Consider the following 27,642-nt stretch of genomic DNA (forward strand, 5'->3'; position numbering starts at 1 on the left):
TATTTACAGGCGATTGCATAATGGGCCACTCACATTTGCGAGTGCGGAGTGATGAAGCCCAGGTCTCTTATGCCTGAATGGATCGTGTGTGCTTTCCACATAACCAGCTTCTTGTGCCTGCAGGCCTGTTCAGAAAACCTTGCTGTTGCCTCTGGAGGATTCCTCCCAAGTGAAGGAATACTTCTGTCCTGTCGTCTAGCCGTTTGTGCATATCTAGTTTAGACTTGGAGAATGGTATTGTACCATGTGCCTTTTTCATTGATAAGACACAGATCTCTGTGTAAACAACCAGGTCAATGTATTTCTTATGTCACGCTTATTGGACTAGTGCTGATAGCTGTGATATAGGCCTATTGGTGCTCCGCAGTTTTTCTTAACTAGGCCTAATGCTATTCTTCAACTGGAACGCTAGGCTAAATTATATTGGCTAGGAAAGTAGTGAAAAATTTTTTTCTTGCGGGGAGCCAGATGGTAAAATGTTGAAAACCGTTCAATCCAGTCTTCAATTCTGAATTGTTAACCAGGAGTCACTGGTGTCTTATTGCCTAGTATCCTATAGGGTACTAGGGATATGGGTTCTGTACCGTTTGTAGTCAATTTAAAGCCATAAGCTTCCTAGAAAAACACATTCAGGGCATTCTTATTTGGGTACATAGATGCCTTGTGAAATGCTTGCATGCAGGATCAGTGTGGGTGCAATGCAAGCCGCTAGACAAAATGATAGGCCTGACATTAACCAGAGCTATTTGCCTTTGCCACAGTAAAAGGAATAACTCCCTCACCATTATTCAACAGCACTGTCTTTCTCTTCTCCTCCCTCTGGTTCATAAAGCTCTTTTGAATGTCTGCAGCTCATGCTCTCTCATATAGCAGACTTGATTGGGCTTAACATGTGCTGTTATGTTTTAGGTTGGACCCCATTTCATAGATCCAGGAATGGCTCACAATGTTGTTTTTGAACGCTGCGTCCTTAAAATCTGTACATTCTGTACTTGTACTTCATGTTTGCAGTTTGTTGGCCATTTTGTTTTACTTGAGCCCCAGTAAATTTGGAAAAGTTCAGGCTATAATTTTTGTCACTTTCCCAGGTGCCTACTAAACGGGTCATTTGATTTCAATGCAAACTGCACTTTTCATCACCTAGGTGTTGGGTAGTATCTTATCCACGGCCTGCATACGTATTTCATCTGATCCTATGTCAACAGATCTCAGAACTGTGGGATAACAAGCCTCCTCCGATGACCTAATCATGGGCTCAGCCTCCTTTGACCAGAGGCCAGTCTGTCTAGCCAAGGCCTGGTAAATGACTTGAGTCTTGGTGTAATGAAATGCCTGGAGGGAATGCGAGCAGTTGATTTGGCATGGCGTTGATGATCAAGCCTTAAAGACCAATCAGAAGATTTACAGTAAAGGATGTAGTAGAAATTATCCATGTAGCCACGTATTAGTTACACTACTAGGGTATCTCATCTTGGTGTGGAGCTCTCTATGCATTTGCTCTACTTTGCATTTAGCTGTTAATGTGATTTTGGACCAGTAAGCATGTTGGCTGTCATGACTCTTGCTCTGTTTTTTGTTATTGCTTAACCTGTCCATATCAGTGTCTGTTTTATTCATTCTCATGCTCAGGAGTGCACATGTTTCTGTGATTAAACCGTGCATAGTGCCTACATTCATATCCCTTGGGTTCATTCCTTTTCCGTACATATGCCGCTAGAAAAGCTGCTGTCCTCTGATGACCCCGGCTATGTTTTGAAAACCAAGCAGATCTTTTTTTGTGCTGGTAGCCTTTTATGTCTGCTACAGATTCTTTGTCGATGTTGTTGCTGTGTGGCTTCCTGTAACGCTGGAAACATGGTGATGCTATTGCCCGTATTAAAGGGACACTTTGGGATTTTAGCATGCTAACAGATACCCATAAGACTTCCAGTCATTGTGCTAATGCTAGTTAGCATTGGCTTGCGAAACTACCTCTAACTTCCTTCATACTGGACACAGCGACATAAAAATGATATCCACTAGTTCATCTGACTCTGGGGTAGATAAAGGGCATCATTGCCAAAATCCCGAAGTATCCTCTAAAGCCCTGTAGATTGTTAGTACTCTACCCTCCTGTTTGACCTGGGGTTTAGTTTGTGTTACAGGTGTGAAGTGGTTTTGCATTCAGGGTCAATCAGATCAGACCAGTGACCCACTCACTGACTTGCCTGATATATTTACTCTACCACATTGTTTTACTGCATTGCCTAACTCACTTTTAGTTCAAGATTGAAGCTTCTATGGCTATTCAATCCCACAGCAGAGAGAAGGCTGTGTGGTCAGATCAGCCAGGGCTGCTGTTTGATCAGCGAAACATGCCTTTGGCAGTACACATCATTAAAGTATTAATGGTCAGGAACACAGTGGCCTGTGGCTGCTTGATTAGGACCTGTTTCTTAATTGGCACATTAAGTCAGGTCTTGTGATCATGGTTGGGCTGAGGCCCTAATGAAGTCGGTCTGAATGTCCTGCGTTGACAGACTGCAGATGGGGTCAATGGAGCGCTGGTCTGATCCTCAGGCTGGAATGTGTCTTCCATTCTTCACCGCTCACGCCCTCTCGATGAGGTGATGTCACGTGACTTGAGTCTTAGGCCGCAGCCCTATAAAAGCTCTGACACACCGGTAGGATTGTCAAACGTTTGCCTGCCGACAGTACTTAGCACCTCTGAACAGTGTTGGCAGTTAATAATACTCCAAACCATACTCCAAACCAGGTGGCAGTAGCGTTGTTTGGTAATGCATATCCGTTAGTTTTGCTTATGGTCTAGATTCCAAGCTATCTGCGCTAATGTTGCTATTTTGTAGAAAGCCCTTGTTGATACTAGCCAGATGGCCATAGCTAGATAACTACCTAGCAAGATGACGAATAAACTATTTCATTCATTCACCATAATCCCACACTGCCAGTGCCAGCCCATAGCCAAATGTTTGGCTAGCTAGCTAACGTTAGCATGTTCGCTATCTACCACAATATAGAATCGCTAAGGACACTGCATTAACTCAGCAGCTAACACGCCTGTTTCAGGGAAACTAGAGTTCATTGTGATTTTAAATATGTAAATACTAGCTACAGTGGTTAGCTAGCTTGGATGAACTATTTAGTGTTGTATGCATTCTGTGCACTTAGCTAGCTACCATCCCATAGCCTACATTGCATATGAAGTGTGACTGGCTCATCTTTTTTTCCTTTATTTTGGCTCCCCCACGTGAGGGTTCGTGCTCTCTTATTGGCTCAAAGTCAAGTTGTTGGCCACTGACGAGTATTACAATTCTACAAGTAGAAACGTTAAGTTTGTCGTTTCCGGGTCGGCACACAGCAGGTACCATTTTTGTTCTAGCAAGAGAAGGAACGGCCTCCCACTGAGAAAAGTACCTATCGGCAGTGAGATTCTCTGTGTGTTTCATGCTTAAGACCGATTTATGTTAGGATGTGACGGGGAGCTAGTGTCACGTGCAATGACAAAGTTCCTTTCTCATCCCCTCCAGCTTCGCGACCAAGGCTGTGTATTTACCTTCACAATCTGCAGACCAATATAAGTCACAGGAAAAAATAAATCAAGGCATTTCCACGTTGCGTGATTAGAAATAGAAACCCATTTCCTTCTGTTCTGTTGATTTAGACCTGACTTTCTAATAGAACCGCATTGCTCTTAGGTTGTTTGTGGTTCTGCCCTTCATTTGAATGGGTGGTCACATCCCGACCCCCAGGCCCCAGATGAGCTGTTCATTATAATTAGGGCTGGGAATTGCCAGGGACCTTGTGATACGATACTTTAGTGTCGTTACGATATGTTTTGTGATTCTCATGATTCTATATGTATTGCGATTGTGAACATATTGCTCACAGTGTGTCTGCTGCAGAGAGATGAGAGCGAGCGTGAAAAAACAACATGTTTTGTTCAGTCAGGGAAATAAAAGTGCTGAAAACATGTTTGCTCACTATTTAAGATGGAGAACAAGCTATTGGATGAAAAATACAGAAGTTCTGGCGCAAGTACAGCCGATTAGCACTAGCTTACACTACAGTAGCAAGACGATATATCATTCAAATGTAATATCGTGAAATGTAACTATTGAATATTTCCCCCCATCACTAGTGTCTTCATTCTGTTATCTGCTGGTGCACAGGCACTACTCATTGTTTATTTAATGACCCAATCGGGCATGGAGGATATTTAATGGCCGTTGAGTGAAGGTAAATGATGCCCCCTTTTTCTGTGGCTTTTGAAAGGCTAGCTAGAAGCTATTATCTTCCCTCCCTGTGTATTCTAATCTAAATTCCGATTGGCTGCTATTCCAAACGCTCTGTTGGCATCATGTTATGCTAGCTATGTCAGTTTGGTCTGTTTTTACCCAGTTAATGCAGCTCTCATGTGAATGGTCCAGTGTATTTTAATTCTGGAAATGGTTGACCCCCATGAGGCTTCACAAAGTGCTGTGCTCCATCAAATATGGTGTGGTTGTACAGGCAGCTTCTGGAAAGGCAGGCCACGGCTGCAGCCTTTATCACACTGCCAGAGTTGAGTTATGAGTGTTAGGCTGTCCCCGCGGGCGTGAGCGCCACACACACACACACACACACACACACACACACACACACACACACACACACACACACACACACACACACACACACACCTATACAGTGGGGAGAACAAGTATTTGATACACTGCCGATTTTGCAGGTTTTCCTACTTACAAAGCATGTAGAGGTCTGTAATTTTTATCATAGGTACACTTCAACTGTGAGAGACGGAATCTAAAACAAAAATCCAGAAAATCACATTGTATGATTTTTAAGTAATTAATTTGCATTTTATTGCATGACATAAGTATTTGATACATCAGAAAAGCAGAACTTAATATTTGGTACATAAACCTTTGTTTGCAATTACAGAGATCATATGTTTCCTGTAGGTCTTGACCAGGTTTGCACACACTGCAGCAGGGATTTTGGCCCACTCCTCCATACAGACCTTCTCCAGATCCTTCAGGTTTCGGGGCTGTCGCTGGGCAATACGGACTTTCAGCTCCCTCCAAAGATTTTCTATTGGGTTCAGGTCTGGAGACTGGCTAGGCCACTCCAGGACCTTGAGATGCTTCTTACGGAGCCACTCCTTAGTTGCCCTGGCTGTGTGTTTCGGGTCGTTGTCATACTGGACGACCCAGCCACAATGCTCTTACTGAGGGAAGGAGGTTGTTGGCCAAGATCTCGCGATACATGGCCCCATCCATCCTCCCCTCAATACGGTGTAGTCGTCCTGTCCCCTTTGCAGAAAAGCATCCCCAAAGAATGATGTTTCCACCTCCATGCTTCACGGTTGGGATGGTGTTCTTGGGGTTGTACTCATCCTTCTTCTTCCTCCAAACACGGCGAGTGGAGTTTAGACCAAAAAGCTCTATTTTTGTCTCATCAGACCACATGACCTTCTCCCATTCCTCCTCTGGATCATCCAGATGGTCATTGGCAAACTTCAGACGGGCCTGGACATGCGCTGGCTTGAGCAGGGGGACCTTGCGTGCGCTGCAGGATTTTAATCCATGACGGCGTAGTGTGTTACTAATGGTTTTCTTTGAGACTGTGGTCCCAGCTCTCTTCAGGTCATTGACCAGGTCCTGCCATGTAGTTCTGGGCTGATCCCTTACCTTCCTCATGATCATTGATGCCCCACGAGGTGAGATCTTGCATGGAGCCCCAGACCGAGGGGGATTGACCGTCATCTTGAACTTCTTCCATTTTCTAATAATTGCGCCATTAGTTGTTGCCTTCTCACCAAGCTGCTTGCCTATTGTACTGTAGCCCATCCCAGTCTTGTGCAGGTCTACAATTTTATCCCTGATGTCCTTACACAGCTCTCTGGTCTTGGCCATTGTGGATAGGTTGGAGTCTGTTTGATTGAGTGTGTGGACAGGTGTCTTTTATACAGGTAACGAGTTCAAACAGGTGCAGTTAATACAGGTAATGAGTGGAGAACAGGAGGGCTTCTTAAAGAAAAACTAACAGGTCTGTGAGAGCTGGAATTATTACTGGTTGGTAGGTGATCAAATACTTATGTCATGCAATAAAATGCAAATTAATTACTTAAAAATCATACAATGTGATTTTCTGGATTATTGTTTTAGATTCCGTCTCTCACAGTTGAAGTGTACCTATGATAAAAATTACAGACCTCTACATGCTTTGTAAGTAGGAAACCCTGCAAAATTTGCAGTGTATCAAATACTTGTTCTCCCCACTGTATGTGTACACACACACACACACACACACACACACACACACACACACACACCTATATGTACACACACACAGTCCTATATGTACACACACACACACATACATAGTCCTATATGTATAAGCACACACAGGGTCAGCCACTCACACACACTCCAGCCCCAACCCATAAAGAATGCACTAGCTTAGAGGAGATATGATCATGCCATTTTTCAAAATACCCAACAATGTTTTTGTGTTTTTTATCGGAAGCAGTAAACTAGTCTGTTTCTGGGTACTGGTGCATTTGTACGGGGGAATTTCTGACTTTCTGTGAGTTGAGGGAAGTGAAATTAGTCTCCTGTTCTGCTGCATGAGATGAGATGTGCTTCTGTCCTTGTTCTTGCTGCTTAGTCAATGGGCTAACCCGGGTCATAATCCATGACATTTACGTCATTTAGCAGACGCTCTTATCCAGAGCGACTTACAGTTAGTGAGAGTTAGTTAGGGCAGGTAGCTTAGTGGTTAAGAGCGTTGTGGCAGTAACCGAAAGGTCGCTGGTTCTAATCCCGAGCCGACTAGGTGAAACATTTGTCGATGTGCCCTTGAGCAAGGCACTTAACCGTAATTGCTTCTGTAAGTCGCTCTGGATAAGAGCGTCTGCTAAATGACTAAAATGTAAAATATTCCCTGCTCCTGGGCCTGTGGAAGACACTTGCTTTCCCTAGAACAGCTGCATTGTGCAGAGTTTCCCTGGCCCACAGGGAGGCTGACACCCAGGCCTGGTTGACCAGGTGGTCAGGTACTCGACTGTCACAGTAGCAAATATTTTTATAACTAACCCAAGATAGACCACAGCCTGTCGTTTCCAATGGGAGCGAATTAATCAGTGGCCAGAACAAGCAAGGAGGTGGGCAGAACCAAGCACAAGCTAGCGAGATCCTATTGACACGTTCTAGCATATATTTCCATTAGGGAATGCCTACTCTGAAATGCACGTGTGCAATAACTCAATTCGCCCTTGCACTCCTAAACAATGGCATTTAGTCCACTCTATTCGTAACAGATTGTAGTTTTGGGAACGGAACTGTATTGAGATCAAATGTTTCATCGATGAGAATATTGGCAGAACGTTGGCCGAAATCCATCTCGCTCCATCTTCTCCTACTGCCAGCCACTAGGCTTCCTCTCATCACAATATTTGGTGGTGAGTGGAAATGCCAACTAGATGCTTCAGGTTTATACATCCTGTGAAACACCTGGCTCATCTGTGACAGTAGCCTAAGAAGCGTGTTCTCTGGAGACTGACTGGGGCGACCCTTCCTGGAACTTCCTGCTCAAGCCTGGACTAGTCAGATTACTCACATGTTGTCTAGGCAATATTAGTTCATGCTGGTATGATTTAGGCGTTGGCGTAATAGGCTAGGCTATATCTCTAACAGAACAGTTTGTAATATGACATTATAGACTTGTCTGAACTTGGCAGTAATCACACTATGTACAGGAGTGATTTTCCCTTTTACAAAAAATTAAAAGAATGGAGAAGTCTGTCTCTGCTCTGGATATCACTGACTTAATTTAAGGCAAACACACTGAAGTGAAGTTGAAATTGAGTTTCTCAGTTTCCTCTGTCCTTTCTTTGCTTTATGTAACTAACTTCCTACTCTAACAGGAAGTTGTTAATTGTTGCTTCCCCTTTTAGCCCATGGTAGAAAAACATGAACTGTACTTATGTTCCTGTTAGACAGACATTGCTGCAAAACCCCAGCTATCGGGGGAAGTATGTCTGTTTATCTCTTCACACAATGGTGCCTGAGGAGGCTAATGTTGAGCAGCAGTCCCCCTGTGGGTGTACATGAGCCCCTCAGCTGTTGCCAGTGTGGTCCAGGGCTGGATATGGAGTACACATCTGATTCTTTCACTCAGGCTGGGTGCTGGGTATGTGCTCATTTTGCACTTCTCTAGTCATTCTTTTGTCATACCTTCCCTTGCTGAATTTGTTTTCAGCATTTATCCGCAGACAGAGGTTTCCTGTCAGCAGGTGGTCATTTGGCTGGGAGGTGAAACGTGTTAAACCGAGTGATGACAGTGTCACTCTATAATGGTTTCATTAGGGGGTTGCGTCCGACCATCGCTAGACAACGGCTGTTTCCTTTCTGTTGTCAAGGCTGCCGCTCTGCATAGCCTTGGTTTTAAACTGGTAACTGACTGGCCATTCTTTTTAAATGGAAGTGGAACCTCGCAGTAATGCCTGCAAAATTGCTTAATGGCCGTCAAAGTCCACAAGTGTCACTCTTCAGCTTGATGTAACCGGTGTGTTCTCAGTCCCAATATTTGAAGAACTAATAGCAGTTCAATTCACATACTGCATTCTGTTTGTGTGACCTCATGGTCTTCATACGTGAGGTCCCACAATAAATCATGTTAGAAAATATCTTGATTTTCCTGCCCTCTGAGTAAAACAAATTGAATGCCTGGTGTGTGTGTGTGTTCTAGTCTCAGAATGGTTGTTGAAACTGCTCCCCACTAACCTCTGTACTATTTGTCTTCCCTGTATACAGGGCTCCAGAGATCATCCTGGGCCTGCCGTTTTGTGAGGCCATCGACATGTGGTCTCTGGGCTGTGTCATCGCTGAGCTCTTCCTGGGCTGGCCCCTCTACCCAGGAGCACTGGAGTATGACCAGGTAAATCTTTATCTTGGCCAGGTTGCAGTTGTAAATGAGAACTTGTTCTCAACTGGCTTACCTGGTTAAATAAAGGTTAAATAAACAAATATATATATATTTTTAATCAAAGTACCTGCTTAATAACCTCAAAGTCTTGGGGGGGTACTAAGCTAACATAAGGAATAAATAAATCATAGGGTTTTAATCATAAGGTCCCCCCCAAATTGTAAAGTGGTTATCCCACTGGCTATAGGGTGAACGCACCAATTTGTGAGTCGCTCTGGCTAAGAGCGTCTGCTAAATGACGTTAATGTGCCCTTGAGCAAGGCACTTAACCCTAATTGCTCCTGTAAGTCGCTCTGGATAAGAGCGTCTGCTAAATGACTAAAATGTAAATGTTTTGAAGTGTCTGTCCCATATCTAGGAGATATAAGAAAGATCAGGAAATATTGTTTTTTAAAACACATATTTAACCCCTTATTTTTGTTGGCACAAAACTACCTCCATACTTACATTCGTTTGCGTGGGTTACCTTACGTGACACTTGTGGGGGTCATATAGCAAAACGGAGAACAACATAGTGCTTGTGAGAGTCACCCCTTTCCATAGAGTGGTCATAATAGTGTCTAGGCCAAACAATTCGTATGCTGCAGAAGCTTTTGTGAGAAGACCGATTTTCGGGATGTCTCATGGTCTGACGAACACAGATGCGGAAGGGCGACATAAGCGGATGCGGTGGCTTGAGACGCAGCCCATGCAAAAAAACGGATAACTCTAGCTTAAACTGAGATTTTGATGGGGATTTGTTTTATTGTTATGTTACTTCGATTGATGCACATGTTCGTCAATAGACTCTTAAGGATTATGGGCTCAGACACACCGTTAGGATTGTCAAATGTTTGCCTGCCGAGAGTACTTAGCATCTCTGAACAGAGTTTTGGCAGTCAATGGCAGTTTGTGTTCACATGGCACCAACCTTGAAGCCGTCAGCCTTGTTAAAATACTCCCGAGCAGGTGGCAGTAGCGTTGCGTTCCTATTGGGATACTTTGGGATTTCGGCAATTAAGCCCTCTATCTACACTGCTCAAAAAAATAAAGGGAACACTTAAACAACACAATGTAACTCCAAGTCAATCACACTTCTGTGAAATCAAACTGTCCACTTAAGAAGCAACACTGATTGACAATACATTTCACATGCTGTTGTGCAAATGGAATAGACAACAGGTGGAAATTATAGGCAATTAGCAAGACACCCCCAATAAAGGACTGGTTTTGCAGGTGGTGACCACAGACCACTTCTCAGTTCCTATGCTTCTTGGTTGATGTTTTGGTCACTTTTGAATGCTGGCGGTGCTTTCACTCTAGTGGTAGCATGAGACGGAGTGTACAACCCACACAAGTGGCTCAGGTAGTGCAGCTCATCCAGGATGGCACATCAATGCGAGCTGTGGCAAGAAGGTTTGCTGTGTCTGTCAGAGTAGTGTCCAGAGCATGGAGGCGCTACCAGAAGACAGGCCAGTACATCAGGAGACGTGGAGGAGGCCGTAGGAGGGCAACAACCCAGCAGAATGACTGCTACCTCCGCCTTTGTGCAAGGAGGAGCAGGTGGAGCACTGCCAGGGCCCTGCAAAATGACCTCCAGCAGGCCACAAATGTGCATGTGTCTGCTCAAACGGTCAGAAACAGACTCCATGAGGGTGGTATGAGGGCCTGACGTCCACAGGTGGGGGTTGTGCTTACAGCCCAACACCGTGCAGGACGTTTGGCATTTGCCAGAGAACACCAAGATTGGCAAATTCGCCACTGGCGCCCTGTGCTCTTCACAGATGAAAGCAGGTTCACACTGAGCACATGGGACAGACGTGATGGGACAGAACGTTCTGCTGCCTGCAACATCCTCCAGCATGACCGGTTTGGCGGTGGGTCAGTCATGGTGTGGGGTGGCATTTCTTTGGGGGGCCGCACAGCCCTCCATGTGCTCGCCAGAGGTAGCCTGACTGCCATTAGGTACCGAGATGAGATCCTCAGACCCCTTGTGAGACCATATGCTGGTGCGGTTGGCCCTGGGTTCCTCCTAATGCAAGACAATGCTAGACCTCATGTGGCTGGAGTGTGTCAGCAGTTCCTGCAAGAGGAAGGCATTGATGCTATGGACTGGCCCGCCCGTTCCCTAGACCTGAATCCAATTGAGCACATCTGGGACATCATGTCTCGCTCCATCCACCAACGCCACGTTGCACCACAGACTGTCCAGGAGTTGGCGGATGCTTTAGTCCAGGTCTGGGAGGAGATTCCTCAGGAGACCATCCGCCACCTCATCAGGAGCATGCCCAGGCGTTGTAGGGAGGTCATACAGGCACGTGGAGGCCACACACACTACTGAGACTAATTTTGACTTGTTTTAAGGACATTACATCAAAGTTGGATCAGCCTGTAGTGTGGTTTTCCACTTTAATTTTGAGGGTGACTCCAAATCCAGACCTCCATGGGTTGATACATTTGATTTCCATTGATAATTTTTGTGTGATTTTGTTGTCAGCACATTCAACTATGTAAAGAAAAAAGTATTTAATAAGATTATTTCATTCATTCAGATCTAGGATGTGTTATTTTAGTGTTCCCTTTATTTTTTTGAGCAGTGTACTTCCCCAGAGTCTGATGATCTCATGGATACCATTTTTATGTCTCTGCATCGAGTATGAAAGAAATTAGAGGTATTTTCGTGAGTGAATGCTAGCTAGCATTAGCGCAATGACTTGAATTCTATTATATCATGCTAGCAGTTACGCTAATGTTAGTTGCGCTAATGCTAGTTAGCAACTTCATTAAAACTGCACACAGAGACATAAAAATGGTATCCATGAGTTCATAATAATAATAATAATAATAATAATATGCCATTTAGCAGTCGCTTTTATCCAAAGCGACTTACAGTCATGCGTGCATACATTTGTTTTTGTGTATGGGTGGTCCCGGGGATCGAACCCACTACCTTGGCGTTACAAGCGCCGTGCTCTACCAGTTGAGCTACAGAGGACCATCTAACTCTGGGGAATTAGAAAATCCAGCCAAAAGCCTGAAGTATCCCTTTAAGCTTAATTTGGAAATGCATGTATGTACTTTGTAGGCACCTGAGCTGAGCATTAAGGGAGACTAGGTATCTACCACCCCACTATCAGATTATGGGGGGCAATGTAGCCGTTTTATTTATTTGTATTTATTTCTGTTCTGAAATCACTATCACCCACTTGTAATTTTTGCAGATTAAGTGTTTAATCCTGTAATGTATCAATATTTATCGTTTACAAATTAGCTATGACATAGCCAATGAATATATAGCAGAACTTTCACCCCCATCTCAAAGTCTAATGGTTTTGACCGTTTGGAAGTTTTTACGGAGTGATCTTCTCTCTTCCACTCGCTTCAGCCATGCAGTGCTCACAAAAGTGATTGCTGTCCTCATTATGAAATTATCAACTTTACCCTGTATTTCTAAAAATGACCATATAAACTTATTGTTTAAAGCAAAATTACCAGAACTGTTGCTGATGGTGCCAGGTGAGTTATTCCGGTAAAACATAATTTTCAACAGCGCATAGATAACACTAACCTAGCAAATTACATGGGTTGTCACTCCACTAATAAAGCCTAGTATCACCCAAGCCATTTTAGCATTTGAATGCTGAAGGTGCCGCACAGATGTGCAAGATTAGGAATAGGCTGCCTATCTTGCATTGGTCAATCCGCGATGCTGGGCACAGTGCGCAGGTTGACTTGAAGGAGAGGAAGCATCAGTTGTCACAAAAGATAAGCGGTATTTTCGGAAGGTAGAACAAATGTAATATGAGGCCAAAGAATTGTGAACCAACGATTCATAACGTTAAATCGATTTTCTGACTGACGCATGCTACATTTTGAACAGTTTGGGGTCATACGCATAAACATTTCTCTCCAATTCTTTTGCACAAAATTACATCCCTGTTAGTGAGCATTTCTCCAAGATAATCCATCCACCTGACAGGTGCGGCATATCAAGAAGCTGATGAAACGGCATGATCATTACACAGGTGCACCATGTGCTGGGGACAATAAAAGGCCATTCTAAACTCCCTCAACTTGAGACATCTGTCACACAACGCCACAGATGTCTTAAGTTGAGGGAGCGTGCAATTGGCATGCTGACTGCAGGAATGTCCAACAGAGCTGTTGCCAGAAAATGTAATGTTTATTTCTTTGCCATAAGCCGTCTCCAACGTTGTTTTAGAGAATTTGGCAGTACATCCAACCGGCCTCACAACCGCAGACCACGTGTAACCACGCCAGCCCAGGACATCCACATCCGGCTTCTTCACCTGCGGGATCGTCGGAGGAGGAGGAGGAGGAGGGGGGGGGAGAGTATTTCTGTCTATAATAAAGCCCTTTTGTGGGGAAAAACGAATTCCGATTGGCTGGGCCTGTCTCCCCAGTGGATAGGCCTATGCCCTCCCAGGTCCACCCATGGCTGCACCCCTGCCCAGTCATGTGAAATCCATAGATTTAGGGCCTAATGAATTTATACCAATTGAAAGATTTCCTTCTATGAACTGTAACTCAGTAAAATCTTTGAAATTGTTGCATGTTGAGTTTATATTTTTGTTCAGTATAGTATACATTTTATATGATTTATGGACAAACTACAGCAACATATTATGTTTTATTCACATAAGTTAGGTTTTTCTGAAGTGAAATAGTATCAAATGACCCGAATTTAATCGGGATGCATTTCGGTAATGAGAATATGGGGTGAAAGTGTACAAAATTCAGGCAAATGTGTTTAAAATAACACACTGTGCCATAAACTAGGCATCTTAGACTTCAGAATGATAGTTGATTGTTGCAGATGCATCATGGTTTTCTAACTCATTTGCTGCTGCCATGGTTAACTGGTTTCATGAGAATCACCCGCCAGCCCATAGCCACATTAGCTAAAAGGTTAGCATGTAATTCGCTAGGTAGCACAACATGGCTGGCTAGCTAGCTAGCCAAAGACAACTCTCGGCAGCCAACACAGGCAGCTGCTTCATTGAAACTAATTAATTGTGATTTAATTATAATTTCAATACTAGCTACAGTGGCCAGCTAGCTAGCTTGGAAGAAGTATTGTGTTGTGTGCATTGTCTGTGCACTTAGCTAGCTACCATCCTATAGCGTAGCCTACATTGCATATGATGTGTGACTGGCTCATTTAGCAAGCTGCAAGGAGATCTATGTCACCGGGGAAAGGAAATATGTATTTTTTGTTGTTAGCTGTCCTTTCAGCTCCCCACTCGTGCTCTCTAGACAAATGTCTCTACCGACGGGGAAACTGATTCTACATGTAGAAACGCTAGCAAATATCAGGCGCTATCAGTGACTGTCCCCAAAACAGACCACTCAGCAAGCAAATAAACGTCAAATGAATGCCAGATGATCGACAGATCAACATTGGGTGCTGTGTGTTTGTTCTATCGTCTCCAAGGCCAAAGCTATCAGACTGTCAAGGGAAGAGAACAATACTGACAGAACTGATAGCTCAGTGAAGACTGGCCACAGACAGATCAGTGGAGTAGGATAACAGTCCCTGATGCCTGTGTGCTGGTGCATTTTGATTCTAAATGTGAGGATGGTTAAGGCCTCCACTTTTAGTTTGATTCCCTATTCAAACCCCATCTGTTAATTTTGTTGGTGTTCTCTAAGCAGTAAAGCGTATTAATACAAAATGTCTAATGTAGACATTATTGGAAAAGGAAATTGGCTGGGCCATGTTTGATTATTTCCCACAGGCCAGTAACCACATGATTGTGACTGAGTCCCCCGGCTTAAAGGCGAGACCATGGGAATGCTCTGTGTGCTGTGGGGTTTTGTGCTACAGGCTGGGGAGGTTTGTAATTTTTGGGTCTAGTGGTCAGTTGGACTGCGACCAGGCAGTAGTGCTTTGCTGACCAGAAGCCCCCCTGACCGCTGCACCATGCCAGCACTGGGTGCCCCCCGCACCATCAGCAGGTTCTCACTTCATTGCTCTATCACTGTGTTTGTGCAGGGTTGTGGTAACCTGATTGAGTCTCTATAACATCCAAAATCAAGCCATAAACACAGCCAGTTAAACTCACTGGTCTCCTGTCTGTGTTGTCGAGAGATGGAACAGCGGCTTTGCACAGTGAGAAAAACAGCCCTGCCTCATGGCATAACACATACCTAGTCTTGTAGTTGTAGCTGCTCTAAAGCACTGTGTTTTGGCTGGGAGTGGGTAGCTATGAAGTACCCTTTGTGAGAAAACAGCCTTGCTGGCTTTACTGTCAGGGACAGATGCTAACATGTAACTATATCTTTCATGCTGTCGGTGTCACTGCTCCCATGGGAGATCAAATGTCAAAACATCTAAGTCAGGTCTATTGGTGTTTAAATAATAATTTGAGTAATGATCTCATGGGCAGCAATGAAATTGTTGTTTGAATAAGAAATAATTATATCACCAAGTTACCAGATAAGTAACATGTATTTTGTAAGGTGATGTTTATTGCATTAAGGTTGCCTTACCTCCACTTAGTGGGATTGGAAAGGTTGCCATAGCAATTTGGAGCACAGTAGGCCTACGTCTGTCCTGAGCATGTTAAGTGGCTCTCAGTCAACATATCAAGGACCTCAGCCACCCGAGCCACAGCCTGTTCACCCCACTACCATCTAGAATGCGAAGACCGTACAGGTGCATCAAAGCTGGGACTGAGAGACTGAGAAACGGCTTCTATCTCCAGGCCATCAGACTGTTAAACAGTCACCACTAGCCGACCTCCGCCCAGTACCCTGCCCTGAACCTTAGTCACTGTTCTAGCCGGCTACCACCCTGTACTCTACCCTGCAAATTAGACTGCTGCCGATTTTTAGCATGTAAATCTTGGTGGTGCAAAAAAAAGAAATTGTGGAATGCATGCCAGCAAAGCCACTACACAACACTAAACAATACATTAATTGTACAATAACATTGACAAATGGTGCCCACAAATGGTGCCCACAAACTGTTAGGGGCTACATAAAGCTGTCCCAACAGCAGAGTCCCAACAGCAGTCCCAACATCTTACCACTGTTACACCTGGCTATCAACGGAGCCTTGTCTGGCAGCGAAACAGTTCCTTCAGCCTCATTTACTGCCTTTTAAAATAACATAGCTGATATGGCTGACTTGCTTAAACAAATGTGGTTTCTACTGACAATTGAAATGTACAGACTATGGCATAAGGGGACGACAAGCAGATAAGAGGCAATCTGTAATTTCGATTAAGACATTAATGAGCGAGCTACAACGGACGTAGTCAATATAACTATTTGTTCAGCACTTTTGAAATGTACATCGGCAGAATTCAGAACATGGGCCGTTCTTAGTGTACACCAAGTCAGAATCGTAGGATAAATAAAGGGGGCATATAAGCAGACAATGAAAGCTCTTACAATATTCAATGATTACATTTCTATAAAACAGGTTATAGGCTACATGTGCCCCACCAAGTCAGAACAGTAGGCGAAATTAAGAGGTGAAAGTAGACCAAATTATTAAGGTGAGGCACATTGAATGCCGTTTGTGTCTTTGCGTATCAAAAAAGATACACGTCAAATAACACAATTCTATTATAGAATTTGCACGTGCAAGCCAAGCGCCATCACTATGATCAGTAGCACTGTCAAAGCTGTACAAGAAAATGTCTGCAAACAAGCACACACTGGCCATGAACGATGTGTTTACAATACCGCGTTGGTGAAAATAGACCAAATTATTAGGGTGAGGCACATGGGCTACTAACAGCTTACTACACAACATACACTTAGTATTACTTTCTTAGCTACAGTATACATACAGTGGGGGAAAAAAGTATTTAGTCAGCCACCAATTGTGCAAGTTCTCCCACTTAAAAAGATGAGAGAGGCCTGTAATTTTCATCATAGGTACACATCAACTATGACAGACAAAATGAGAAAAAAAAATCCAGAAAATCACATTGTAGGATTTTTAATGATTTTATTTGCAAATGATGGTGGAAAATAAGTATTTGGTCAATAACAAAAGTTTCTCAATACTTTGTTATATACCCTTTGTTGGCAATGACACAGGTCAAACGTTTTCTGTAAGTCTTCACAAGGTTTTCACACACTGTTGCTGGTATTTTGGCCCATTCCTCCATGCAGATCTCCTCTAGAGCAGTGATGTTTTGGGGCTGTCGCTGGGCAACACAGACTTTCAACTCCCTCCAAAGATTTTCAATGGGGTTGAGATCTGGAGACTGGCTAGGCCACTCCAGGACCTTGAAATGCTTCTTACGAAGCCACTCCTTCGTTGCCCGGGCAGTGTGTTTGGGATCATTGTCATGCTGAAAGACCCAGCCACATTTAATCTTCAATGCCCTTGCTGATGGAAGGAGGTTTTCACTCAAAATCTCACGATACATGGCCCCATTCATTCTTTCCTTTACACGGATCAGTCGTCCTGGTCCCTTTGCAGAAAAACAGCCCCAAAGCATGATGTTTCCACCCCCATGCTTCACAGTAGGTATGGTGTTCTTTGGATGCAACTCAGCATTCTTTGTCCTCCAAACACGACGAGTTGAGTTTTTACCAAAAAGTTATATTTTGGTTTCATCTGACCATATGACATTCTCCCAATCCTCTTCTGGATCATCCAAATGCACTCTAGCAAACTTCAGATGGGCCTGGACATGTACTGGCTTAAGCAGGGGGGACACGTCTGGCACTGCAGGATTTGAGTCCCTGGCGGCGTAGTGTGTTACTGATGGTAGGCTTTGTTACTTTGGTCCCAGCTCTCTGCAGGTCATTCACTAGGTCCCCCCGTGTGGTTCTGGGATTTTTGCTCACCGTTCTTGTGATCATTTTGACCCCACGGGGTGAGATCTTGCGTGGAGCCCCAGATCGAGGGAGATTATCAGTGGTCTTGTATGTCTTCCATTTCCTAATAATTGCTCCCACAGTTGATTTCTTCAAACCAAGCTGCTTACCTATTGCAGATTCAGTCTTCCCAGCCTGGTGCAGGTCTACAATTTTGTTTCTGGTGTTTTTTGACAGCTCTTTGGTCTTGGCCATAGTGGAGTTTGGAGTGTGACTGTTTGAGGTTGTGGACAGGTGTCTTTTATACTGATAACAAGTTCAAACAGGTGCCATTAATACAGGTAACGAGTGGAGGACAGAGGAGCCTCTTAAAGAAGTTACAGGTCTGTGAGAGCCAGAAATCTTGCTTGTTTGTAGGTGACCAAATACTTATTTTCCACCATAATTTGCAAATAAATTCATTAAAAATCCTACAATGTGATTTTCTGGATTTCTTTCTCTCAATTTGCCTGTCATAGTTGACGTGTAAATTACAGGCCTCTCTCATATTTTTAAGTGGGAGAACTTGCACAATTGGTGGCTGACTAAATACTTTTTTTCCCCACTGTATCTCCCTTGAATATTACATAATTTATGCAGCAGCATACAATAAATGTTTGGACTCACCTTGTTGTGCTGTGCTCACTTGAACAGGAAGGTGGCGGTCCTTTTGTGGGCAAATTTTGTCATCAGTCTGCATTCTCTGGATTTATGGTGGGAACTCTGGAGGAAAAAAACCACACAGCCACTCCACTGAATAGGCTCTATGCACGCATCACTTCCGCATTGGCGTAAGGATGCTTGGGCATTTCCGGTTACCGGAAAAAAACATTTGACAGTGACAGTAGACCGTTATGATGGCAGACATTAAGTTTACAAGGTGTTTGCTGGAGTTGCCTAAAGTATCTGTTAATGATATACGGAGGGTCGTCCCAGTACGACACCACGTAGCAAACTGGATAAAGGCTTCAAATTTTACGTTTCTTCTTTTCTTTGCAACTTTGACGGTAATATGCTAACGCTAACTAGCCTGAGCTAGAAGCCTTGCTTTGGTGTTTTAAGTCATGACTCTGTCCTGCTTCAGGTTAATCATGCTTTAAATAAAGTTTAATCATGTGTATATACCTCTCACTTCATGTGTTTGTACTTTTATGAAAGTATCAGGTAAAAACAGGGCTACAAATTAGATCTCTGTGAGAGCCCACTGCTACCGCTCAATTAAGAAACTAAAGCCACCACATCAGCTGAGAGTAGGACTAGATTAAGTGACACGTTCAAAGTTCTGTTGAACTTGTTCAAGGTTCCGTTCAACACATGTTTTACTCTTTTAATGTTACCACAGCTTTGATTGCCATTGCTAAGAGAACACTTTAGAACTTTAGTGGTTTTCACGGTAGCTGAACAGTGGTAGCCTAATACAGACCAGGGTAGCTGAGTGGGAATTGCCATGCTTTGTTGTTGGGTCTGTTGTAAACAAATTGGAGTTTGGTTTGAAATGTAAACAAAAATGAGATTACTACTTTTTCCTGACTTGATGACTGCAATGACAGTAACATATTCCACTCAGCTGTTCTTCATACGGCTGATGTTCTACTCAAAACTGTCCTGTCATCTTTACTTCTTTCTTTATAAACATAAGGCCCAACTTCCTTGCTTTTGTACTTGATGTTTCTACTTTTCAAGAGGAATTAGGAGCAAAACCTTCACTCTACTGTTGTTATTGGTACTAGGCTACAAAATTAAAATACAATTAATGCGCTAGTAGATAGTTTTAGATAGATACTTTACTCATCCCGAGGGAAATTCAAGGTTTCCAGTAGCTTACAACACACATGCAACATTTAAACAGATAATAATACTAGTCATTGTTGACAGCTCAAATACATAGGCCTATATATTAAACACATTGGACATTTTAATTTACCTTGTGAAAAACCTTATGTCATCATCAGATCCAGCAAACCGCTCCAAGCAGAATTTGCTGCTGATAGTTATCTCCTCAATTTGATTTCGGAGCCTTGCTATCTCTACAGTTCTTCATTGTGGTCAAGTGACATATCCAGTGCAGCAGGTTCAGTACTGTTGCATTAGTCATGGTCAGGAGGACAGTCCAATTCCACAGACGGATCATTCATGGTTTCTGTGTTGGGACGCTCGGTCCTTTCCCAAACTCCGGGCCGTGGGGCTGGAAGACTGAAATTGTTCCATTGAAACAGCACTGGAACAGCTCCCTTCTTCAGACGTCTGCGCCCAGCTGGAGTCGGAGGCTCTATCACATCTTCACTTAGAAAGTGTCGGCTGCAGACTCGTGTGTTTGTTGTAAGAAAGTTGACTCGTGGAATGTTAATCACCCACGTTTATGTTAATTCACTGTCTTTGGGAAATGTAAAAAAAACTAACAGAAGAATTGCATCTGGCAGACACTGTACATTGCGGCACACAGCAGTGATGGCTGGAAGAGCTGTCATCCTGTTTTTGAAAGGACACTTTCGTACGTTTAAAAGTCATCGTGTTATAAGTGAAGACGAAGTATTACAAGTAAAAACATTAACATAAACATTAAGATAAACAACAACAACGACGAAAATTAACCGTTTCTGATGTTTTTGACGACAAGCATTCAATGCTAGCATACGGTAGCACAGCATTCTACGATAACCGGAAGTTTACATCCATCCTGAGATTTAACCAGAGATACGTCATGCTCGCCTGTGCATATCGCCTATAGCAGGCTAGTGATCACTTTGCAACGCTTGCAGTTAGCCACTCATTCCTTCCAAACCACTCATTGTTGAGTTTGCGATTTCCAACTTGTGTAATGTTTATGTCCAATGGCTGATGAGCACTGATACGTTTTATCTATAATTTCTCTTCATTATTTCTCTTCATATGACAAGGATTAAAAAGGATTTGCCAGTAGATTGTCGACTTGATTCATGATGATGACTGCTAGCTAAGATTTTGAAAGTAAGATGTTGACATGATCAGTCCAATTAAAGCTACTGTAGATATAACATGATTTGACGTCATTTTATCTGTGGCCAATGACCATGAGCCTTCTTGGAAGGGCACTTCTAATGTAACTCTATGGCAGGACCCAAAGGGCTTACATTTTGGATGTCTACCCTTACTAAGGACTTAGACTTGGCGGTAGTGTCCCCATGAGTGACACAACACTGAGCCAATCACGGCGCAATGCTCCCATTTTCTGCTGGCTTGCCCCATCACCACAGAAAGCACTGAGCTAAGCTGAAAAACCTGCATTTTGGAGCTGCCTTAATCAAGAAAATGTGATGCGTATTAATGCCAAAATAACATGCAAAACAGGCAATCCCCCCCACCTATGTACGTAGTCATTGAACACTGTTCACTTTAATAATGTTTACTGTTTCACCCACTTTATATGTATACTGTATTCTAGTCATGGCTCATCCTATATAACTTATTTTTGTGTTGTTTTTTTATTATGTGTATTGCTAGGTATTGCTGCACTGTTGGAGCTAGAAACACAAGCATTTCGCTGCACCTGCGATAACATCTGCAAATCTGTGTACGCGACCATAAACTTTTGATTTGACCTAGCAAAGTAGCAAGTGATGAGGAGGAGTGCTATAACAGAAGAATAGCCTATATTTGTACTGGGATTGTATTTGTCTATTTACTTAGCCCATTTTGACCTGTCCATTTGGAAGATCTGCAAGTAACCTTTTGATTAGCTTGGATTGCTAGAGGCAGAGAAACACTCTGGTTGGGCTTAAGTGTCTTTGTCCTTGGGGATGTTTGGGAGGGCTGGGACACCGCCATGTCACAAAAACCTCACTTGGAGGTCCAGTCTTCCATCAACAGCAGTGCAGTGGTCAGTTCTATTTACATCCTGCATTTAAAATACTTTTGTACTTTCATTGTCTAGTTTGTCTTGATGAGTGTCTGTGTAGCGCTATGATACACAGATCCCTGGCTGATGATCAGAATGCTCTGGGCTGATGGTCAGAATGCTCTGGGCTGATGGTCAGAATGCTCTGGGCTGATAATAATAATAATAATATGCCATTTAGCAGACGCTTTTATCCAAAGCGACTTAGTCGTGCGTGCATACATTTTTTTGTGTATGGGTGGTCCCGGGGATCGAACCCACTACCTTGGCGTTACAAGCGCCGTGCTCTACCAGCTGAGCTACAGAGGACCACTGATGATCGGAATGCTCTGGGCTGATGATCGGAATGCTCAGTGCTCCTCTGAAACAAGCTACTTAACCTTTTCACATGAGTTACAAATATCTTTCTAACAGTCACCCCAGCGTGATTTGTTTTATGCACGTGATGTCAGAATATACTTACTGTTACAAAATGTGATTGTTACGCAACAGGACAGTTATCTATAGACTATGTTTCAACTTGTCCATTTCTAATTACACTGCTCAAAAAAATAAAGGGAACACTTAAACAACACAATGTAACTCCAAGTCAATCACACTTCTGTCCACTAAGGAAGCAACACTGATTGACAATAAATTTCACATGCTGTTGTGCAAATGGAATAGACAACCGGTGGAAATTATAGGCAATTAGCAAGACACCCCCAATAAAGGACTGGTTTTGCAGGTGGTGACCACAGACCACTTCTCAGTTCCTATGCTTCCTGGCTGATGTTTTTGTCACTTTTGAATGCTGGCGGTGCTTTCACTCCAGTGGTAGCATGAGACGGAGTCTACAACCCACACAAGTGGCTCAGGTAGTGCAGCTCATCCAGGATGGCACATCAATGCGAGCTGTGGCAAGAAGGTTTGCTGTGTCTGTCAGCGTAGTGTCCAGAGCATGGAGGCGCTACCAGGAGACAGGCCAGTACATCAGGAGACGTGGAGGAGGCCGTAGGAGGGCAACAACCCAGCAGCAGGACTGCTACCTCCGCCTTTGTGCAAGGAGGCGCAGGAGGAGCACTGCCAGAGCCCTGCAAAATGACCTCCAGCAGGCCACAAATGTGCATGTGTCTGCTCAAACGGTCAGAAACAGACTCCATGAGGGTGGTATGAGGGCCCGACGTCCACAGGTGGGGGTTGTGCTTACAGCCCAACACCGTGCAGGACGTTTGGCATTTGCCAGAGAACACCAAAATTGGCAAATTCGCCCTGTGCTCTTCACAGATGAAAGCAGGTTCACACTGAGCACATGTGACAGAGTCTGGAGACGCCGTGGAGAACGTTCTGCTGCCTGCAACATCCTCCAGCATGACCGGTTTGGCGGTGGGTCAGTCATGGTGTGGGGTGGCATTTCTTTGGGGGGCCGCACAGCCCTCCATGTGCTCGCCAGAGGTAGCCTGACTGCCATTAGGTACCGAGATGAGATCCTCAGACCCCTTGTGAGACCATATGCTGGTGCGGTTGGCCCTGGGTTCCTCCTAATGCAAGACAATGCTAGACCTCATGTGGCTGGAGTGTGTCAGCAGTTCCTGCAAGAGGAAGGCATTGATGCTATGGACTGGCCCGCCCGTTCCCCAGACCTGAATCCAATTGAGCACATCTGGGACATCATGTCTCGCTCCATCCACCAACGCCACGTTGCACCACAGACTGTCCAGGAGTTGGCGGATGCTTTAGTCCAGGTCTGGGAGGAGATCCCTCAGGAGACCATCCGCCACCTCATCAGGAGCATGCCCAGGTGTTGTAGGGAGGTCATATACAGTGGGGAAAAAAAGTATTTAGTCAGCCACCAATTGTGCAAGTTCTCCCACTTAAAAAGATGAGAGAGGCCTGTAATTTTCATCATAGGTACACGTCAACTATGACAGACAAATTGAGAAAACAAATTCCAGAAAATCACATTGTAGGATTTTTTATGAATTTATTTGCAAATTATGGTGGAAAATAAGTATTTGGTCACCTACAAACAAGCAAGATTTCTGGCTCTCACAGACCTGTAACTTCTTCTTTAAGAGGCTCTTCTGTCCTCCACTCGTTACCTGTATTAATGGCACCTGTTTGAACTTGTTATCAGTATAAAAGACACCTGTCCACAACCTCAAACAGTCACACTCCAAACTCCACTATGGCCAAGACCAAAGAGCTGTCAAAGGACACCAGAAACAAAATTGTAGACCTGCACCAGGCTGGGAAGACTGAATCTGCAATAGGTAAGCAGCTTGGTTTGAAGAAATCAACTGTGGGAGCAAATATTAGGAAATGGAAGACATACAAGACCACTGATAATCTCCCTCGATCTGGGGCTCCACGCAAGATCTCACCCCGTGGGGTCAAAATGATCACAAGAACGGTGAGCAAAATCCCAGAACCACACGGGGGGACCTAGTGAATGACCTGCAGAGAGCTGGGACCAAAGTAACAAAGCCTACCATCAGTAACACACTACGCCGCCAGGGACTCAAATCATGCAGTGCCAGACGTGTCCCCCTGCTTAAGCCAGTACATGTCCAGGCCCGTCTGAAGTTTGCTAGAGTGCATTTGGATGATCCAGAAGAGGATTGGGAGAATGTCATATGAAACCAAAATAGAACTTTTTGGTAAATACTCAACTCGTTGTGTTTGGAGGACAAAGAATGCTGAGTTGCATCCAAAGAACACCATACCTACTGTGAAGCATGGGGGTGGAAACATCATGCTTTGGGGCTGTTTTTCTGCAAAGGACCAGGACGACTGATTTGTGTAAAGGAAAGAATGAATGGGGCCATGTATCGTGAGATTTTGAGTGAAAACCTCCTTCCATCAGCAAGGGCATTGAAGATGAAACGTGGCTGGGTCTTTCAGCATGACAATGATCCCAAACACACCACCCGGGCAACGAAGGAGTGGCTTCGTAAGAAGCATTTCAAGGTCCTGGAGTGGCCTAGCCAGTCTCCAGATCTCAACCCCATAGAAAATCTTTGGAGGGAGTTGAAAGTCCGTGTTGCCCAGCGACAGCCCCAAAACATCACTGCTCTAGAGGAGATCTGCATGGAGGAATGGGCCAAAATACCAGCAACAGTGTATGAAAACCTTGTGAAGACATACAGAAAACATTTGACCTGTGTCATTGCCAACAAAGGGTATATAACAAAGTATTGAGAAACTTTTGTTATTGACCAAATACTTATTTTCCACCATAATTTGCAAATAAATTCATAAAAAATCCTACAATGTGATTTTCTGGATTTTTTTTCTCATTTTGTCTGTCATAGTTGACGTGTACCTATGATGAAATTTACAGGCCTCTCTCATCTTTTTAAGTGGCAGAACTTGCACAATTGGTGGCTGACTAAATACTTTTTTGCCCCACTGTAGGCACGTGGAGGCCACACACACTACTGAGCCTCATTTTGACTTGTTTTAAGGACATTACATCAAAGTTGGATCAGCCTGTAATGTGGTTTTCCACTTTAATTTTGAGGGTGACTCCAAATCCAGACCTCCATGGGTTGATACATTTGATTTCCATTGATAATTTTTGTGTGATTTTGTTGTCAGCACATTCAACTATGTAAAGAAAAAAGTATTTAATAAGATTATTTCATTCATTCAGATCTAGGATGTGTTATTTTAGTGTTCCCTTTATTTTTTTGAGCATTGTATTTTCTAACAACAGTTTGAATTGAGGTGTGTTCTGCCTCATTCATATACATTAGAAGTAGCCCATTTCAGTGTATGTTTGAGGCTTTACTGAGCCGGATAAACTTCTCTCTTTGAGGAGAGCTTAAGCACTTCCCTAGTGTTTCCGCAGATCAAGTTTGCAGACATTTGCGCAGTCTTGCACGAACAGGCACATTTTCTGGCTGGCATTTACAGTTTTTTTCACGTTTTCAAGTACTGGTGACAGTTAATGCATTCCGATTATTACATAGATTGTGACACCTATGATGTAAAATACTTTTTTGAAGGTTGTACTGATTTATAATAAACGAATGCTAAGCGATGTGTGGCGCCATGTTTGTTGACATTATACAATGCATTCTGGGTGTCACGTAAACATCTGTCAGACCAAAGATGTTATACTGAGGTGAAGGAATGGTTCTCATCTTTTGAGCAAACTTCCAGAAGTGAATGAAGGGAAGTGAATGATCCTAGATGACACACCTTCTTCAACATGAATACTGCAAACAGACCAAACTCATCTTGTCTCCTGTTATCATTGGTTGAAGCGAAAAAACAAACATGGTGGTGTGCGCAAACTACCCATCGTCGGATTACTTCAGATTACTAGAACGTGTTTTACTCAATTATTTTGATCAATGGTGAGTTCACCCGTGATGTGATGAATTGTAAATAGTAATTGCTATTAGCTAATTCATATTGTGGTTTCTGTCAGCCGAGAGTTCTCTAAATATGACCTCTTGTGTTATGTCTATCTTTCCTAAATTAGCGCTAGGACTAATGTAGCCTACATTTTCCGATTTGGATGGTTGTGTATGCTGTCGCTGCTTCTGTGAATGTCTGAACATTGCATTCAAAAATAAACTGGTCACATTCAGGACATAACTTTGTAAGGACTGTGTTTGTGTGAAATATGTATATGAAAAAAAAGTGTGGCTAGCTCAAATGCTGACTGTTGTGTCAATCGAAACTGGACGTTCTAAATGAGCATTCTAAGCAAACCGGTTTGATCGTACGCTGCAGGGACCACTGTAGAATGATCACACCCGTTTGTTGTTATGTGTGAAAAGGATAATGGAAATGGCTCTTAATGTTGGTGATTCCTTTGTAAATGTATAGGAGTAGGTCTGACAAGCAGGATAATTATGTAAATGCAGTAATCATAATATTTTCTTCCTCTTTGTCTCTCCTCCTCCATAGATTCGCTACATATCTCAGACACAAGGGTTGCCGGGGGAGCAACTGCTGAACGTGGGGACCAAGACTTCCCGCTTCTTCTGCAAAGAGTCTGACTCGCCTTATGCTCCCTGGAGACTGAAGGTAACGTGCGCTGACACCATGTGACTACTGAACATGGACATCATATACCATAAGTACACCCAGTTCTGAGTACGCTAGGCAGAATTCTAGAGAATGCATGTCCATATTTTGAAGACTCTCCCATTTCTGTAGCTGACAGAGGAACATGAAACTGAGACTGGGATGAAATCCAAAGAGGCTAGGAAGTACATCTTTAGCAGTCTGGATGACATAGCACATGTGAGTACAGAACTTTGAACAATGTGACACATTTAAGCAAAGTACAAAATTGCATTCAAGTAAATGATGATTCTTAAACGATCATATGACACAGTAGTGTGACCAGTGAACACCAGTGGATTTTAATAGAGTAGCTAAAGATGTTGATTTCGTTCTGCCTCCTCAGGTGAATCTGGTGCTGAACATGGAGGGCAGTGACTCGTTGGCGGAGAAGGCCGACCGGAGGGAGTTTGTGGGCCTGCTGAAGACCATGTTGCTAATTGATGCTGAGAAGAGGATTGCTCCCTCCGATGCCCTCAACCATCCCTTTGTCACCATGCAGCACCTCCTCGACTTCCCCCACAACAATCAGTAAGTCTAACCTATGGCTAAACAACAAACCAACAAAAGCTCTTCCATGCACTACAAAGAAATGGTGAGCTACAAACTATGATTACAGATGGACACAGATCTAGGAAGTAGGCCATAATGTTCCATCCCTCTGCTTGAGTCTTCATCTCCTCCCTTTCGTCTCTTTAGTGTTCAATCATGTTTCCACATCATGGACGCCTGTCAATCACGGCCCAACGCGTACGACACACTCAACCGCAACAAAGCCCCGTTCCCCAGACCCTCAACCAAATCCGCTGGACTGCCAATGGCCTTCAGTAAGATGGGATCGGTTCACTCTCAGGTAATCTATTAAGCACAATCACAAGAAGCCAGATATATATTGTCTG

General features: G+C 43.6%; 1 protein-coding gene across 1 annotated transcript in view; it reads left to right on the top strand.

The window, feature by feature from the left end:
- hipk3a (homeodomain interacting protein kinase 3a) overlaps positions 1-27,642 on the top strand; it is a 58,924-nt gene that overhangs the window by 17,459 nt on the left and 13,823 nt on the right. Inside the window, exons 3-7 of the mRNA XM_045220862.1 lie at positions 8,814-8,937; positions 26,585-26,704; positions 26,837-26,923; positions 27,090-27,274; positions 27,443-27,596. Of these exons, the coding sequence (XP_045076797.1) occupies positions 8,814-8,937; positions 26,585-26,704; positions 26,837-26,923; positions 27,090-27,274; positions 27,443-27,596 (670 nt within the window). The remainder of the gene's footprint in view (positions 1-8,813; positions 8,938-26,584; positions 26,705-26,836; positions 26,924-27,089; positions 27,275-27,442; positions 27,597-27,642) is intronic.

Source organism: Coregonus clupeaformis, chromosome 6 (assembly GCF_020615455.1).
Source record: "Coregonus clupeaformis isolate EN_2021a chromosome 6, ASM2061545v1, whole genome shotgun sequence".
NCBI classification, from domain to species: Eukaryota; Metazoa; Chordata; class Actinopteri; order Salmoniformes; family Salmonidae; genus Coregonus; species Coregonus clupeaformis.